Raw genomic sequence first — 19,226 nt, 5'->3', positions numbered from 1 at the left:
GATCATCCACATTTCACCTCTCAAAACAGCACCAGCAACAGTCAACTTGCAACAGTCCCATTAACAAGCCCAAAATCCTACGGACACCTTAAAATCCCAGCAGCACTGACACGTGCTCAGGCTGGACTGGTTACTGCCTTGATAAGACAGTGCTACTTGCTATTAGGAAGGAACCTTTAAAAACCATCACTTTGCAATCCCCTGCCATGGGCAGGGACACCTTCCACTAGCCCAGGTTGCTCCAAGCCCCATCCAACCTGGCCTTGAATGTTTCCAGGGATGGAACAGCCACCAGCTCCCTGGGCAGGCTGTGCCGGTGCCTCACCACCCTCACGGTACAAACAGGTTCTCCACCCACCAGCGCCCAACACAGAATTTAATCACACGAGCCACAGCCAGCTCTGCCACTCAACAGTGTCACGACCCGAGGTCTTCCTCACACGGTCGCAGCTTCCTATTTTGGCAATATTTGGAGTACGAAAGGAATTTAAAAAAAAAAAAAAAAAAAAAAAAAAGGAACCCTGTCCCTCAGCACTGACGTGACGTCAGACGGCTGGAAATGGGGACAGGAGGCTCCAGCCGCTCCCAGCGCCCGACACGAGATGGCGTTTGGCATCGCGACATCGGCGGTGGCACCGGCGTGGGGACCCGCACGCAGCCACGGCGTCCGCGTCTTAAGGAGAAGCATCCTCCACCTGCGGCTGGATTGGCCTCGCCCCAGTTAATTTAACCGTTTCGCAGACACCTGGCTGCCTAATTTATATTGATTGTTAATAAAATTATTTTTTTTTCCAAGTAGGAAGCAACAACACCCCGCCAAGCTGTTTCACTGATTTCGACCTTGTCTTGTTAGTCAAACAGGAGGAGAGATTTTAGGTTTATCAGGGGGAAAAGAGAAGATCTAGTAGGGAGTGTGATAAGGCAATCAAATCCATTTCCAGAGCTGCAGGGAAAAGCTACAATGTATAATTTATTTGAGGCTTTCTCTCTACCTGTTTGCAGATTGCACAGTTTCTAAAGATTTTAGTCCAGTTAGTCAAAATTATTCATTAATTACTTCAGTGGATAATACTTGACCTGCAGATCATCCAAAAAAAGTGAATATTGCAGTAATATTGCAATCAAATTCTCTGTTTCTGCTGTAATTTATTGTCGCTAACAGATGTGTACGACTCAGGTACATAACCCAGGATGAAACTCAAATTGTAGATTTGATTATAATATTTGCAATCCCCAATTTCTACTGGGCCAGGCAGCTCCAAAGGTCACCTCATCAGCAGGACTTACACCAAAATCTCCTCATCTGCTGGGTCTCTGATGGTGCTTTTCCCCTGAAACACCGGGAGCAGGGCGGGTGGGCATTTTGTCCTCAGCTGTCCAGCCCACATCTGTGGTTGGGATTATTTACCCACCTTTCTGCAGTTGTTACTTGCTGTTCTTTGGGTTACAGAAATACCCAAGTGCGGCAACCCCAAGCATTTAGGGATCATGAGTCACATCTCCCGACAAAACTGGCTTCAAAATCATGTTATTTCTTTTAAATAAACAAATTCCCAGGTGTTTCGGTTGTCCTTTTGGTTTGCCTTCAGATGGCAGAGCCCTGCAGCAACCACAGGTCTACACTTCCCTTTGCCACCACCAGCATTGCACAAATACTCTTTCTTTCGCTGTTCTTTGTGAATGGAAGTTTAAGGTCTCAGCCACAGGACTTCCAAAGCAGGAGCTTTCAGCGATCTCTCAGCCAGGACAAGGCTCCCGGGAGGGTCCAGAGGAGCAGTGTTGCCACCTAGGGACTCCCGAGAGCTCTAAAAGAGTTTTCTCCAAGCTGGGATGCTCTGACGCGTTTCCCTGGGGCTGTGGCTGTTTGCCTGCTCCCCGTAGGTGTCCTGGGAGGGAAGAGGGGTTTGGAGATGGTCTTTTTATCTTGGCTTTTGTCTCCCCGCGAAGTTATTAGGTCCTTGTTGCCCAGCACTGTGTGCCAGACAGAAATCCTGCCAGCAGCTGCCCCATAAAGGCTGCCACAGCCCCTCCACCACAGGCTCCAGGAACACATTCATCCCAAAATGCACCTCTACACCTGTTACTTATCGATCCAATTTTTCATGTTTAGCTACGGAAGTTTTTCAGCGGATAAAAATTGAAGGAGGATTTGCTGCTCCTACCCTGGCAGGAAGATTTACACATGAGCAAATGATTTGTAACAAACACCGTGTAAGATAGATGGAGCTGCTCCTCTTGTTCACAAATTATTCACAGACCACGGGCTTGAAGAGGAAGAAATTTTTTCCTTGCTTTGTAAAGTACACACAGATGCATTTCTGTATTATTATTTATGACAACTTTCACAGTAAAAAACACTCCTGAGAGCATCTTTGCAGAATTATTGCAGCTCACAGGTTGTTTAGTTGGCAGCCTGGACAGAGGACAGGTTTGGCTGGGTTTCTTTTTTTTTTTTTCCTTTCTCCTTTTTTTTCAGTGATTGCCTTGACCAGCAAGATTTTTGTCATGGGTTTGAGCCTCTGGGCATTACAAGGTCATATAATTGAAGTTCCTGGCCTCCACTTCTCTCACCAGCCTGCTCAAGGGAGCGTGTCACCAAACCAGCCCCTGGGTTTTGCTGGGTGAGCACAGCTCTTTAAGTCAGAGTCTGGGACAAAGACTGAGTTCTGCAAGTGGGAAAAGTGCTGCTGCTAGAACTGTTTCTGGAAAGATGGGGCGTTTCTGGAGCCTCAGGTGCCACCACAGGGGGAAGCTGCGAAAGATGGACAGGTAACCAGAAACAGGGACCAGGGACATCCTGAAGGGATCAGAGAGGTATTTCTAGGCAGAGCCTTGTGGAGTTGCTTCCATTGTATGTTTCCCATACAAAGGGCTGGATGAAACCTTCTTTCCCCAATTCCATAGCCAGAATTAAAATGCACCACCGTGTCCTTGGCAGTGCTGTGAGCAGGGGCAGATCCTCAATCCAGCTGTGCTACACTGACACACACCCCAAAAAGATATAGTTTTACCTTGAAGATCCAATGCTGCCAGGTGTTAACAAGGTCACTATTCAATCTCTGTCTTCCTGGCTCCTGTGTTCCAGATGTGTCTATGTTACGTGTTGATTGGTGCAAATCATATAACATATGTAAAACCCAGTGGCCTGTGAGCTGAGCAAACACACAATTGCTCCACAAATCCATTACTGGTAGGAGCAGATGGGTTCCTTGCTTAAATAAATGCATTTCAAACTCCTCTAGGTCTGCTTTCAAAACCACCAGTTTGTTTATATAACGTGGTGCAGCCCGGCTCCGACACCCTGTGCTCACCAAACCCTCCCTGCCCTGGAGTTCAGATGTTTCATTTCTGCATAAAGGAAATCAGAACGTGATTACAGTTTTGCAAACATAACTGAAAAATATATATATATATCTCTTTTGATTTGTAAATAGGAGCAAAGCATTGTTTACATTCAGGAACTGTTAACTGGGAGCATCCACAATACGTCACTCTGAGGCAGAGCAAAATAGACACAGAATAAAAATATCTCCAGTGACCTGGTCCTGTAAATGCTGACTAACTTTATGCTCTGGGAGCATAAAGTGCCTTGAAACAAAACGATTTTATTCATTCCTCCTGGAGCTGGCTGGAGTCAGCAAGGGAGAGGAAATAAAAAGCTGTTTTCTCTTTTTCTGCTGCTGCGTTCTCAGCTGACCAAAAAAAAAAAAAAAAAAAAAAGGTGAATGGGCTGGGGGGAAAAGCACGCTTTGTTTGCTTTGTGGGTGCTTGGGTGAGTGTTGCTCGTTCACCTGGGGGGAGCCCTTTTCTGACACGGGCCAGTTCTCGCAGCTCCCCAGACACCCCGGAGACCTTCTGCCGGAGAGGAGGAGGAGGAGGAGGAGAAGGAGGGGATGCTCACGTGGCTCATCAGCCGCCTGTGCCAAAGCGGGCTGGTGCTCCATCCCCGCTCCAGCAGTCGCGCACGGTCGCCCTCAATGGCCACCTTTGTTGGCAGCCCAGGGCAGGAGCTGCTGACGTGGCACCCGCCGTGTCACCTTGTCCTGTCCCCTGTGCCGGGCCCTCCGCCGCACGCAGGGGCTCAGGATACCTCCTCCCTGGTTTTTATCCTCGCTTTTAAGCCTTAAAAAGAAAACGAGACGGAGAAAGGAGCCCGGCAGAGCAGGGAGGAGGTGGAGGCATTTCCCCCTCGATTGGTCCTTCCTGTTTCTTCATTTCCTTATCTCCCCCCTTCCAGCCCCTTCCTCCACCTGTTGAAACGTGGCTACCGCAATGAGGGAAAAGCCGCAATTTTAACGTGTGAAGCTGTTAAAATTTTAAATAATTGCTATTAAAACAACCACCCAGAGGAAGACACCGTGTGCCCCCCTCTGCTCTGCCACCAGAGAACCCGGTGCCACTGACAGCCCTGCGCTGGCACCGCTGGGCAGACACACTCCCAGCCTGGCAAAAGTCAGTGTCTACACTTGTCACATATATTTTTAGTGCATCCTAGACCCAGCCTCGTGGGCCAGTTGCCACGGGGAAAGGCAGCTCCCAGCAAATGTTACTTCATTTCTGGAAGGACAGAGGAAAGAACAACCCCCTCAAGTGAATCCTGGCAGGAGCTGGCTGCAGGTCCCCATTTCACCAGTCCTTCAGGTTCTTCCAGTTCACGGGGACAAGGTGCACAGCAAAGGCATCTGCTCTGCAAGTGGCCTCCCAGCACCTGACCTATGTTAGTGCAAACAACACTTAGAGCAGGAAAGTGCCCACTCTCACCCTGGGCTGACTGCACTGCAAAGGGACCATCAGGGTAATTCCAGTGGGTTTTGGTGGGCTTTTGGGGTCTGTTTCTAAGAGCACCTCAAAGAATTACAAATAATAGTGACCAAATTCCAGTTTTCCTTCATTTTGTCTCAACTGGCTTGTCACTGCACTGCTGGCATGCTGTTGAGTGTTGCACATCAGTTAACATCTTCACTGTGGGCACTGCACAGGCCAGGCCATCCCCAGCAGAAAGGATTTGTGCCCCTGCCTACATCAAGTCCCACTTGACATCAGATCCTTTGAAAACATCCCCTAAAGCAGCTGTCCCGAGTTTTAGCACATTCTGACCAAGCTCAGGACACTGAAGGGACGGAAAGCAAATAAAACTTTCTCTTCTCCTGTGCTGTGGAAGGGGTGGTGCATTTCACAGGAGGATAAGGCCAGCCTTTGTGGTGCCAAAGTCCACAGCTCACCTCATCCCTGGCTGGTGGCTCCTCTACCTCTCCTCTGCTCCATCCCCATCTCATTGCTGGGGAAAGCGATACCACAGGGAGATTTTCTAAGGATAGAAGTCTGGGGATGACTAGGACATGCTTTACAACAGCAGTGATGTTGTACCCTGGGGTCACCCAGAGCTCTCAAGCAAGAAGGAAACCTCAGAGCTCCTCTGCAAGGCACAGAAATGGGGTTACACCTCGTGCTGACAGGGAACGAAGGCCCAGAGAACCCAGAGCCACTGCTGGAAGCCAGGAGCAGGCAAGCAGGTCATATGCTTCCATTCCCAGCTCTCCACAGGACAATTGGTCAAGTGGTTTTGAAAGAAAAAACAACAAAAATAAGTAAAGAAAGAAAGAACTGGCTGCAAGTTCTACTGCCTGGGCTCCCCTTTGTCTTCCAGCCTGCCTGGATAAATGTCGTTATGGGAAAGGCTGGAGATCAGATACAGCCCTCAAGTTCAGGAGCTCTAACGGGCAGTGGAAGATAAGGCTCTGGATGGAGATAACTGCAGCAGTTATATGATTAATCCCAACATCTTCAGACATTTTCCCCTCTGCCTGTAAGAGCTGTGTGATCCTAAACATCCTTAAGGGAAGCAACCCCATTCTGGCTAGCTGATGACTAACTGCTTGCAAATAACACAGACATCTTTTTACATATGACAAAAGATCAAACTATCCAAGCTGACAGTGCCCCACAGGAGTGCTCAAACCAGGCACTCCAGCACAGCTCTTTCCAAAAAGCAACTGGGAACTGGACAGGGAGAGAGCCCAGCCACAGCTCCAGCCAGAATGAGCCTTTTGTTCCAGCAAATGCAAATGTCAGGGAGAGGGAATGGGCCAGTTGCCACCCTGCAGCAATGCCCCCGGCAGCAGGGTTGGGCTGGACGGCCCCAGATCTCTCTGGAAAAGAGGCAAAGTCAAAATCCCAGCTCTCACCACTCTGGCTTTTGGAGAGAGGCACCTCAAAGTCCGTCTCGCAGGAGATCCTCATCTCTGCTTACACAGCACTCGCCTTCTGATCCCGTCAGGGAGATGTTTAAGTACATGGAGTCCATTTGTGCAGGCATCAAAAAGCCAAACTCATTGGACATCTCAGACCAAAATGTATTTCAAAATGCATCATTAGCTGTGCACTTCCCCCAGCACACGCACAGATGGAAGTTTCAGTGGTGGCTAAAGGCAGAAGTCTCCCCTGCTTGGTTAAGGTTTTCCTCCCCACGTTTACCTCTGTTGTACGTGAGCAGGGTGATCCTCCTTCCCATCCATCCTCCTTTTCTGAGGTTTGATGGGCATGGTGGGAGAGCTGAGTGAGCAGGACTCTTCTAACAGCAGCAGCAGAGGCCAAGGAAATCAGGCTGGGAAGGGCTTTGGGATGCTGTAGAGAAGTGAAAAGAGATAAAGTTGTGCTATTACTACAGCACGACTGCTTACAAGATTTTAGTCCTGTGTTGCCATTGATAATTAACTATAGATCAGCAGAGAAACATTATTCTCTACCATATGTACATGTATTTTTAGATAAATACCTTCCACAAATGCTTTGTAAAAGAAGTTTCTTTGCCTAAAGGATCTACTGCTTCCCAAGCCTCCAGTGGTACAGCATAAACCTTGTTACTAACAACAATTGTTCCTGCATTTGTTTCTGGAACACAGATCACAAAACACAGTTTATTTGGGAGTGTCTGTGTACTCTTCTATTCCTGTCCTTCTTATTCAGCCTTGTAGAGTAAAACAGGCAACTGTGAGCCTGGAGCAGGACACAGCCCTGCCCTGGAGAGATTACAGTCTCCATCAGATAATACACTGCAAATTATACATGGTGAGGCACAGACCTCAGACAAGCAGGAGGGGGAGAACAGCTTGGTTTGGGAAGGAAACTAAGAACAGCGAGTTTTAAGGAAGACCTTGAAGAGAAATCAGGAGGAGGAAACCTAGGAATTTCAAGGACTAAACAAGGTAAGAGAGGCTGTACAGTCTGCTGTGGAGATGAGAAGCAAATGCTGAATTTAACCAGGTCTTCTGGTATCTGATTTGGGCAGTAAATGACTTCAAATACTGAATTCTTAAAACCACAGAGACACCAACAAAAAAAACGAAAGACAACTTTACTGACCTCCAAAAGCTCATCACCCCCAAGTGCGTACCATCTAACGAGATGATCATCAGGTCAGCCTTGCTCCTTGGTCTCCAGTGCCACCAGCAGCTTCACTTACCTCCCACCAGCCCCTGCCACACGGCAGAGGCGAGGTGGGATGGGTGGTTCACAGACCGAGCAGCTCCACCACACGATGCCTGTGCTTCCCCCCTCCAAACTGGGCCAGTGGAGCACCTCCCACAGCAGCTCCTCGAGGCTCTGCCTTCATTTGTGGGCTCAGCAGAGCAGGAACAAGCACAGTGGTGCAGCAGAGGCGTTGGAGAGAGGACGGTGCAAGATGTAAGTGAGGCAAGGGCAGGGAGAGGGGACACCGTTTATTAGGTCAGCTGGAGCACTTGGAAAAGCTACACATGCTTTCAGGCACTTTGGGCTGCCTTGGGTCTGAAATAGAAGCAATAACCTTAGAGCTAAATACAGGTTGAGAATAATTGTTCTGAGTTAAACTTCATTATATTAATGAATTAGGCAATTTGAGAGAAAGGGTGATTGGTTCCTGTTGATCAAAGGGAGGATGCTCGCCAGAGGACAGCTGATAATGTCATTTATGGCACAAAGAGAGGGTGAGAGAGACAGGAATAATTATTGCCTAGGGATGTCTGGTGGTAGCAAAAATCATAATGTAATATGCAATCAATATCTGTGTGATTTGCTGTCCTGGAGTCAGGAATTTTAGTACTCAGATTGCCTTTTGAAGCACTTTTGGAGACCTTCCTTGCAGGCCAGGAGTGAGAGGTCAGAGCTGCAGTGGATGATTTCTTACCGAGTGTTTCTGCCCCTTATCAGTTTGCACAAGTTAATTTGAGACGTTGCCTGCAGCTGTTGCTTCCAGCCTGTCAAATCTGTCATGCAAAGTGCATGTGCAGGAGGGCACTGGTAGGTCTTGGTCCTTCTGTGTCACTTAGAAATCAGATTCCATTAAGCAGCTGTGGTTAATTGCCAGCACTTCTGAGCTCATCACTATCCCTTCGATATTGTTTCCTGTGAAGTGACAGTTCCAGGGGAACTGTGATTTCCTAAGGACCTAATTTTTCACATAAATTTAAGTTTCTTAGTGGACTTGTGGAGAAAAGCTAGAAAATTCTAAAATCTGTTTAACTCTACACCCAGAAGATAAATTAATATGGTGGGAGGTAGATTATTATTTGTGATTACCTCATAATTTTTAAAATATTCCTGGAAGACTGAATCACAATTTCTCGAGTGATTTGGTTTGGCAATACTGAAATGAGTCTTTAAGGACAGCACTGTAACAGTCTAAAGGCACAAGTGGAGAACATCCATATTTGTTACTCAAAAATGAAATAGCAATTATTCTCAACTAAAAGATGAGCTATGTCTCAAAGCAGCTAATAAATATGAGATTCAGTATGCAATATTCAAATACCTGCAAAGGAGGTAATTGCCCCAGGTGTTAATATTTTCCACAGGAGCTGGGAATTTTGCACTCTTCCACTAAATTGCAAACAGAAGTGCTGTATGTACCCAGCTAACCCGAGAGACATAGACAGACCAAAACCCCTGTGCTTCAAAAATACACTGCAGTTATCTACAACATCTGGGACTCAGCAGGGAGTTAAAGGCTCAAGTATGGGATTAAAAACATCAAAACTGCTCTTGGCCAGGCTGAAGCGATCTGTGGAAGATCCACAGTTCACAGTGTGGCCGTGGCAGAGCCCAGCAGCCCTGTCTCTGTGCTGGCACATGGGATGCTCAACGTTAGGGTCTAACAAAAATCCAAGGGGAATTTGTTTTAGTTTGTAAAATCTGTCTGCAAGTCTAATTTTGACCAGCAGCAACTTCAGTGAGTGGGCTGGTGGAAAATTTTCACATGATTTGTACTGGAGGAATATATACTTCCATATCTATAGAAACACCCACAGACATTCTTTTAGAGAATCACAATAGTCAGTGAGATCTCACTGCTCCAGAGGCCTTCTGCTCTGCTGGTGGATGAATCAGACTCCAAGTACCATGGACAATGAGGATCCAGTGCCTCAGTTTTCTATGCATGCAGTATTTCAAAATGTAAAGGTCACCTAATCCACGTTAAGTGAACTGTACCGGGGAGAAGATGCTCCAAGGCCACAGAGGCTAAAGGCAATAAAAGGAGGGAACGGCAGGTCAACCTCTGAGGATGTTCCTGTGGCACAAAGGAACTGGATGAATTCCTTATTAACAGCAAACAGCCAGTGATAGCCAGCTAATGTCTGACACTTGCCAACAGTGGGTTTCGGTGGAGACAGAGGAGGAAACAACACAGAGAAGGGCAGTGCCTTGCCCAGAGTCAGATCTAGGGTGCCTGAGTTGTCATCCTTGATACCATGTTCTTCCCTAACCTGCCACCTCTCGTTTCCATCAGCATGACTGGAAACTCCTGGGTGGTTGCATTCCTGGCCAAGGCTGCCCAAGCAGCAAATTCACCCGGGTCTGTGGCACTGTGAGCACCTAAGGCAGCCCTTCCCCAAGTTCTGACATTCGGGAGTTCTCAACACTGTGTCTTTAAAGTGAAATCAAGCCAGGCTGAGCCCATGGGGCGGAGGGAGAGGGCACCTCTTGGGGGCCGGAGCCTCGTGTGCTGAGCCTCCCATGGCACAGCAGTTCCCAGCACTGTGCAATTCAGAGCTGAGGTCAGACAGAAGTGGAGTCTGGGTGAAAAGAAGAGCAGCATGAAAGCCTGGTGCAGCTGAGCAAGTAAAAAGAGGCGGTGAACAAAGGGAGCAACACATTAGTCGGTCCTTCTGAGGGTGCTGTGGGAGGCAGAAAAGACATGGGAAAGGGTTATGGGTGTAGCAGGGAATGACTACATTCTGCCAAGGAAAGAAGGTGGGTTTCCAGGGCTGGTTTTGACTTCATGAGCCATTTGATATAAAATTCTCAGAGAAGCTCACAGGGGCACTAAAAAGTAATTAAGGCTCTACATTCCCAGAGTCCTCTTTTGTTTTATGCTGTGGGCAATCCTGAAGCCAAAGAGACAGGGGAAAGCAGTGCAATGAGCTCTGTGGCTGACAGACTGTTTAAATGTAGCAGTGTCCCAGCGCCCAGAGGAGAGGAGCTCTGATTTCAGGCCTCTGAAGTGCTAAATTACAAATGAAAACTACAGCAAGTTCCACCAGAAATTGCAGCTCTCGATACTACAGATTGTTCCTAACAAACAAAAGTTGACAGAATAAAGGATGGGGGTTGAGGGATGTCTGCACTGCACGCCAAGGTTTTTCTAAAAATATTTTACACCTGCCATTTGTTCTGCACTCTGATCATATTTTGTCTATGAGGTAGAGAACTCATAGTGCCAAAGGGAATGTGGTTTATGTTCCTGAGTCTTAATGCTTTTTCCCTTCTGTAAGGCAAAACTCCTTACTACTGTCACTAAAATAAAGCCAAGAGGACAAAAGTCACACATGCACTGCCACGGTCACAGTTTAACTGTTCCTCTCGCTGATCTTTGGAAACAGTCCCTTCAGCAGGATTTTACAGCTTTGGCACTTCGATTTAGCAAACTTTTTATGCAACTCATGAGAGGAATGCAGCCAACTCTGTACACTCAATTTAAATCAACTTGCTGATGATATAAAAAAGAGTGCTGAACCACCGGTTTGCTTCATCTGCTCCAAAACTACCAACACAAACCCTGAGGTATTTATTCCTGAAACGTTAATAGAACAGTCTGGGGCATCAGATCAGTACATGAACTCTGCTTTGATCCCATGTCAGTCCAAAGAGCTGATTTAACAACTAGTTGTTTGGTTACTTGATAGTTCAGAATGCAACTGGGCTGTTTGCTGCCACCAAGCTTTTGCACGCTGCGATGTGGTGGGAGCAGAGGGTGCAGACTGTGTAGCAAGAGATTGTAAGCAGTGTAAGCAAGGTTTAGTAGCTTTCCCATTTTGCATCATGAAGGAGGGATGATCCTTGTGTGGGTTATAGAATCACAGAATTGTTTGGGTTGGAAGGGACCTTGATAACTCACCTAGTCCAACTCCTCTGCAACGAGGAGAGACATCTTCAACTATAATGGGTGGCTCAGAGCCTTGTCCTCAGTTTGTAAAAACTCCCACAGTTGAGCTGAAGTTGGGAACTGCAAAACTGGTACCCAGGCCAGCCTGCGCCCTCTGAGTCACCCCTGTGGCAGGGACCCTTGAGAACACAGTGCAGCACTGGAGCACTGAGAACTCCACCCCTGAGCCAGCTTCCCTTTGCACAAACAACCAGATCACTTTTATTTTAGTGGCTGCTACCAGACTTCTGATCAAGAGTGAGGTCTGTCCTCTACCCACACAGCCAATCCAGCACAGACTGCAGCTGTCCACTGAACCTCTGCCCTGCCACGCCGCTGCCTCTGAGCAGGTTCACAGATCTTGGACTGCAGTTTTCAAAAGTTATCGATTTGTGCTGAATTGAGTGAGCCCTGCAGACCAAAGTGCTTTGAACCTGTGCTCGGGTGGGGACTTGGGGTGAAGTGACAGGATGCACCAGGCAGCACTGAGGGGGTCACATACTTATGGCTCTACCCTTTCCTTCGCTGTAAATTAAAGAGAAATTTCCGAGGCTTAACTTACGCTGGCAATTTTAAGGAAGTAAATTGCATGTTCACATGAGAAAATACAAAAGAACTTGCACAACTGAGTAAATGCTTCCTTTTTTGACCCTTCACTCCTTTTTAAGTCCTTCCTATCAAAGCAAGTGCCCCTCCCTGTCAGCTGAATGCTGGGGGTGTGCAAATGACCCCAGCGACTGACTCGGTGAGAACAGAACGCTGCAATGTTAACGTTTGATCTTAGAAATTCACCACCAAACTTTAGCAAAAGATAAATAACTGGGTGAAGGAGACTGAACACAAAGGAGGCACCTCTCATTTCTATAAGGAGGGAATTAAGAACATTAAAATGTTCACATTTGCATTGAGAAAACTGGAAGCTCTTCTACAGACTCATCTCCTTGCAAAGCACCAGAAGCAAACCCTGTTTGTTAAATCCTTATATGAAAAGGTGCTGCAAAAAACCAACCTTGTTTCCAGAGATTTTTTTTTCCTTGCTGCAAAGCACAGCGGCCCTTCAGACGCAGAGCTGGTTACAGCGGAACAAATCAGCCTGGGAAGAGGATAAGCTCAATGACCTTTAAGACAAATGATCTCAGTTTAAATCACAGGAATAGAAATATTACGGAACACATGGAAGAGTCTCCCCTGTCAGAGTTGCTCAACCTCCTCGGCAGTTTAGGTATCGGTATTGTGTTGTAAATAGTGAAATTGTAAGTCCTGAAGTCTAGACATACAAATAGAAATAATACACAGAGCTAACGTTCTCCGTTTTCCACTAATCGATCCAGTATTTTTCTAATTCCTCTTAAAAGCAAAATTATCCACTTAAAATTAGGTACCAAATGATGCGCTTTTAAGGACCGTTCTGTCCGTGGATGTGCCGTTAGTGGAAAGATAAACCAGATGGCAAACTCAATAAAGAGGAGCCAGTTAAACAGAGACAGATGAACGCCTAAAAAAACCCCTTTGCTCCATTATTGCTTTTGAACTGGTTGTCATGGCACTAGAAATGGATACCACTGTCAGCCTCCCACCTCCACCCGGCCTGCTCTTCCCAGCCTCTGTCCAAGGCGTGGAGCTCACGCTGGTGTGAAAAACACCCTCTCCCAGCACTGCTCTGCTCCCACCAAACAGGGGTGCATGTGTGGAAATCACACCTCTCGTCACCTCGAGGGCACCCAACAGGAAAAGACTGACCTTCAGTCTCAAATTCCAGTTCTGAGAATGCTAAAGTTCAAATAATTTTTAATCCTGTGCTCCGTCTGTGGCTCACAATCCACTGCCAAGAGCCAAGGACTATCCACTTAGCACTGGAGCTCTGTACGACTGGAGCTGCCATGGAACATAAGCTGACCTTTGTCAGATTTACACATTAAAGCAGTTTCTCTTCCCCTTGACAATGTCCATTAGCAAGGAACACTGTTTGCCAAGCAGACGGAAAAGAATAAGGGAGGCAACTTCAAAATAGCCCTGGAAAAGCTGAGTTGTTCTGTCAGCCTCTGAATTCTTTCTCCTCCCACACACATTTGATTTTGAGAATCTATTGCATTAAAATTGGCAAAATCCACTAAAATAAAAACCTTAGAATGTCACAGTGCAGTTGCATTACATTTCTCCTTTTAATAGAGCATATAAAATGTGAGTTTACAATGAGTTTAGTAAGCTGTAAATCAGCACTTTTATTCAGTTTTGTTTCTGAGCTATTAATCCCTAATACAGAGGCAGAACGCTGATGTGCTGGTCTAGGACCTCCCGAGATAATAGTTCAAATAATCCCAGTGACATGGAAAGGGAATTTCATTGAATCACCTGAGTCCCTGCTCGGCACGCCCTCACCCCGTAACTCAACGTTCACAGAGCTTATAGTCTTAATTATCAAGGAAAAAGAACAGAATTCCCTTCTGGCTTCAGTGAGCAGCAGTTACGGAAAACAAGTGGAATTTTGCTCAAATAATTGAAGGCAAGTCCTTAATTGGGTTCTGTGCCCTGTCAGTGGTGTTTTGGGTAAAGAGCCCCGTGTGGTGCAGCAATGCAGCCACCCTTCCACTGCTCCTCTGAGTCAGACCTTGGTGCATCCTCAGCACCGGCAGCACAAGGAACAGCAGCGCTCGGATGCTCAGCGGGACAGGAAGAACACACACCACCACAGCCAAATAATTTTAAAGAATTTTAATACAAACTTAATATAAACTATTTCAGTCCCTCTTAACATGTAAGACACTGACTCAAAATACTTTTATACCTTTTTTCAAGTATTGCACAATGTAGGTACAAAATTAATATTTACGATTACATTTTCTTCCATAATATATAGCAAAAATCTTTAAACTTTTAACAGAAAATACAATTTGTGTTTCTTTTGAAAAAAGCAAATATTTCGTACATTTTAATTCCACCACTAAGGAATATTCTGTACACAACTTTTTTACTTTTTTTTTTAGAATTGATGTCTTTAAGATGGATATCTTACAATTTCAGTAAAAAAAATACAACATGAAGCTGCTGCAGCTGTCACAGATCACTGTAGTAAAAAGATATAAATGCAATACCATGTTGTAGAAACAATATATATACTCTGATATTTTACAAACTTTGTACTAAATTAAATTATACAATTAGAAAAAGACCAATAAACCCACCTATTAGTGCCAATTTTTTTAATATATATACATATATGTCTGTGCACATATATATATATACACATGAAAAAAATTAGCCACGTCCTTGCTATATCTTAAATACTGTAAGAGGCCATATTTTGAGAGTATATTTTTGTAATGTACAGTCAGTATAAAATAATTTTGTGCTTGGTTGGCAAATGAAAAAAATGATGCATGTTGTATTTATCTAACCAAGCCTGAATGTATTCATACTACAAGCCTTAAAAAAAATCTCAAGAGGTGGAAAAAAAGATACACCCTTGGGTACGTGCATTTTAACTTGTACAATAGTATTTACTTGGATTTCACTTTCGGTTTATTTTTAGTTAGCCATCACTGGCTGGAATTGCTGGTTAGAATACTGCATGTTGTTTAAACTAAAATTCAAGCCATCCACAAAAGACTTCTCATTTAGACCTCCATAGGCTGCAAACATATCAAAGGCATTACTGTACTGGAGAGGACTGAGGTTAAGGGGGCTGTCACCAGGAAAGATGCTACTGGTACTACCTTGACCCTGCATGTTGGGGAAAATGAACTCCTTTGCGTTAGGAGACAGGGCAGAAGTCTTCTGCTGTTGCTGTTGCTGCTGCTGGCTGCCTAGGCCAAGCCCGTAGAGAGAGTGCATGGAGGAGGAGAGGGCTTTCTGCTTCAACAGGTCATTGACATTCAAGCCAAGGTTGGTGGGAGAGGTGCGGGCGACCTTGTTGCCACGGCCGCTATTCTTCATTTTGGTCGAGCCAAACTTGGTGGCAGCAAATGTGGCAGTGGTGAAGGTTAAAGGCTGAGTGGAGCGGGGCATGAAAGTTGGGCTCACAGCAGCTGAGTGACCAAAGGGAGGAGAAGGAGAACTAGACACTGAAGATGCTGGGTCACTAATTGGCATGAACACCTGGGCCTCTGGGTTAAAGCTGTTCTTGATTTCCTTATCCAACTCACATCCATTTTCATTATCATCCACATAAAGCACTTTCACTGGTCCCTTTTCACCGATTTGGTATGAAACCTCAAACGGGTCAATCCAAACACTAAGATCCTGAGGCAAGTTGCCACGAACATCATCAATGTCCAAACCACTCTCTTTGGATGCTTGTTCTATGACTGGGTCCACTTTCTCCCCTATATGAATACATCTAAACCCTGATCCTTTGTATGGCTTTTCTGGATACCAGTGCCCTTCATATTTCTTCTTAAGAAGTCTTTCAAGCTCTTCACCAAAAATGTTGACACGTCGTCTGGGAAGCTTATTGTACAAATATGAAATAATAAAATTGAGTGCTACTTGGATTTCAAGCTGCATAGCTGCTATGCCACAGAGTTATAAGTCTGTTTCAAAACCCGAAGAAGAAAGTGTTCAAGACGCCACAGGGAAACAAAGTTTCATTCAAAGTGCTGATTCGAGTTGATTATTATCCTTCACCTTGAGTGCTCTTGTTCCTTTAAGAAAAAACAAAAGCAAACATATCCAAATAAGGAAAGAGTAAGATAAAACTCCGAGGCCTACTCTTTCAGCTTCACTTTCTGCATAAAATAGGTTACTTTTCAAGGCAAAAAATGTGCATCAAACTATTTCAGTTCCTGCCTGCGGAAGGTGAGGATGTCAGCTCCATTCAGCCCGACTGACAAACAACACTGCAGAAGATGGGCCTGTGTTTACAAATACAGCATGGGGCACTTCCAAATCACATGAGCTGGTTGTTTGGTTATTCACAAAGCAGCAAGGATAATTTTTAAAAGACATCACAGAACTGTCAAGCCTGTCAAGGGTTCAATTACCGACCCTTATTTGGATGATTTATAGTACTCAGCTGCAAAATTTAGCACCAGACTATTAGTTTAGCCTGAGAGGTCTTAGTCCAAGGGTCATTTATCAGTTTAAAGTTTGCAAACATATTGACTGCACTGTAGGCTGCAGAATTATAAAAATGCTAACAACTGCTTTAGAAGATTTCACACAAATAACTAAAATTATGCGACATTTATTTTAAGTCCAAGCAAATCTTCCACATAAACTGTGCACGGGTGAAATGATGCAAACTGAGGAGAAAATGTCCGCTGTGCACATCCAACAGTTCTTCCTCCAACTGCTCAAACTGAAATGCAGTCAGCACATACAGAACAGATGCACGTATGGTCTGTCATAAGGGTGGCCATGACCACGGAATTATTACGATAAATTAATTCACAATTTGTAAATAAAAATTATTCTGTATTTTAAGATGTGAGGTACGATCTATACTCAATTATTATATTGCACTGCCTATAGTTCAGATTTCAAAAAGTTGCAGAGCTAGCAGGGCTTTTGGCAGCCTCAAACACGATTGCCTTTCTCCTTCTCCATGACTCCATTTTATATTTAATGTAAGATATGGTTGCCACTCCTTCACAGAGGACAAAAGAGAAATTAGCTGTCTAAAGTTAGAGAAGGGACAAGAATCAGGTATTAACACACATACTGCTAACACAAATCCTGCAGTACCTTGGTATAAAAGTACTCATCTAAAGCACACACCTTTGTGAAAAAGTTTCAATGAAACAAAATATGTTGGGGTTTTTTTTTTCCTCAAGTTAAAAGCCCCAAACAGAATTTCAATTAACAGTGGATTTTTCTGCAGTGCATCACCAGGAACAAAATTTAGCGTAGCTGTCATTAAAGATTAGAGAAATCAAAGTCGATATCAAAATCCTTTAACAATGAGGCTATACTGCTTTTTTATTTCCTGCTCCGAATAATCTCCTTTTAAAGTCTGGAACCCTATTTCCAAGCCACTCGTGTTCTCCCCAACATGGTATGGGAATAGTTTGAAAGCCTGCACGATAAGGCGACCTTTAAACGTTTGCTGGATCAGCACCGGGTGGGGATAAGGAAAAGATCAAGGGCAAACAGAAGATATTTACAAAAGGGACACAATCAGTACAGAAAAGCTGATTGGGCGGTTAAAAGGGGCATTTAAAAATGATTTATTAATCCATCTGTTTTGTTTCCCTTCCCCCCACGTCCTTTAAGAAAGAAACGATCCTTTCAAGGCGCACCGGGGCTGACGCTGTGAATTTTTTTTTTTTTTTTCCTAAGCGAAAACCGATCCGCCGGCGCAAAAAGCAGCTGATCAAACAAATCAGCCTAATCGTTTCTAACCTTTTTTTTTTTTTTTTTTTAATGTATTTATGGGGAGCGGACGGCGTTTCGGGGGGGGTCCGAGCCCCGCCGGCGGCCCGGCAGCAGCGCCCTGGCAGGAGCCTTAAGCAGCGGGAGTTACATAACCAGGCAGTCGGGTCTCATTAGATTTCTGCTCACAGCCCCGGAGCTCCGGCGGCAGGAGGAGGAGGAGGAGGAGGAGGAGGAGGAAGAGGAGCATTTTCCGAGCCCGTAATAAAGAGGATGGAGCAGAGGCCGGGGGGATGCCGGCGCAGGGGTGGGGGCTGCGGGGCCCCTGTGGCAGCGCCAGGTCCCGCAGGGCGCTGCCGGCGCTCCCGGAGCGGCCCAAGCGGCGATTACTCAGCCGGCACCGCTCCCTCCCTTTTACCCGAGACGGGAGCGACCCCTCGCAGCCCGGCCGTGCCCTCAGCCCCAGCCCCCTCCACGAGGAGCCCCCACACCCGCCGGGTCCCTCACGGCCGCCCCGTCACGGCGGGGTCGTGACCGCCCCGGCGGCCCCCCCTCAGCGGCCGGTGCTGCCCCAGCCCCGCCGCCCCAGGCTGCCCGCACACCCCCCGCGCCTCACGGCCGGTACTCACCCGGGGGTGTGCGGGCGGTAGTGCAAACAGTCCCGGCGGGGGTGTGAGGGCGTGTGTGTGTGTGTGGCGGCGGGGAGGTGCGGCTCAGCACCCGACCCCCATCTCCGAGCGCCGGCTCTCCCTCGGCGCGAGGATGGGAGGGGAGAGGAAAGAGATGTCCAAAAACAACAAAAAAAAAAAAAAAAGAAAGAAGGGAGGGGGAAGGGTCGGAAAAAAAAAGGGGGGGGAGGGAAGGGGGGGAGGGCAGCGCTGCTCACACCCCCACGACGGGCGCGCTCGGCCGCCGCAGCTGCGCTCCCTCTGCTTCTGCCCCGCCGCCCGCCGCGCCCCTACTTATACCCTTCCTTGCCCCGCCCACCGCCGCGCCCAACTCGGCCACGCCCACAACCCCCCACCCTCCACTGACTCGCCTCCGCTCCGGCCACGCCCACCCCCGCCATGGCCCGCCCCCGGCCCCGCCCCCCGCGCGGGGCCCTGCGCTGCCGCCCCTTTCCCCGGCGCGGCGCGCGCGGGGCCGCTCTGACGTCAGCGCGCTCCTCGCCTCGCGGCCCCGTTGCGTCACTACCCACGTCAAACCCTGCCCTGGCGCCCCTCGGCCCCGCGGGGAAGCGATGGGATGGGAAGGGGAGGGATGGGGGAGCGCTGAACTACATCTCCCATGACCGCCGCGGCCCGCGGGGGCCTGGGCGACGGCGATAGCGAGCTGTGCCCGCACGGCGGAGGCAGCGCAAGCCGCCCCCACGCTCCGGGGTGACCCGCGCGGGCCCCCTCGGGAGGGGCCCCTCACAGACCACCCCCCCCTCCTGGCGGCTAAAAATACTCCCCACAGGTAGCAACGCCCGCCGATTGGCTGCCTGCCCGAGGAGCCGCCGCTGATTGGGCAGTGGGGT

The 19,226-nt window shown here is 47.2% G+C and overlaps 1 protein-coding gene and 1 long non-coding RNA gene across 2 annotated transcripts; both read right to left on the bottom strand.

Annotated features, from left to right (window-relative positions):
• Window positions 1-944: 944 nt before the first annotated feature.
• On the bottom strand, window positions 945-7,545 carry LOC126641934 (uncharacterized). The gene is made up of 3 exons (XR_007629315.1): window positions 7,363-7,545; window positions 6,475-6,624; window positions 945-4,122 (listed from the first exon to the last, which is right to left on the bottom strand). It is a non-coding gene; the product is annotated as an uncharacterized LOC126641934 (long non-coding RNA).
• A 6,550-nt stretch (window positions 7,546-14,095) lies between these two features.
• Window positions 14,096-18,649, bottom strand: TOB1 (transducer of ERBB2, 1). Its single transcript, XM_050319109.1, has 2 exons — window positions 18,337-18,649; window positions 14,096-16,038 (listed from the first exon to the last, which is right to left on the bottom strand). The coding sequence occupies exon 2, from the start codon at window positions 15,899-15,901 to the stop codon at window positions 14,924-14,926; it is 978 nt and encodes a 325-aa protein (XP_050175066.1). The 5' UTR covers window positions 15,902-16,038; window positions 18,337-18,649; the 3' UTR covers window positions 14,096-14,923.
• Window positions 18,650-19,226: the final 577 nt, after the last annotated feature.

This window comes from Myiozetetes cayanensis, unplaced genomic scaffold (assembly GCF_022539395.1).
Source record: "Myiozetetes cayanensis isolate MyiCay16 unplaced genomic scaffold, myiCay2020 scf22, whole genome shotgun sequence".
Lineage (NCBI taxonomy): Eukaryota > Metazoa > Chordata > Aves > Passeriformes > Tyrannidae > Myiozetetes > Myiozetetes cayanensis.
This window is presented reverse-complemented; position numbering and strand designations above follow the sequence as displayed.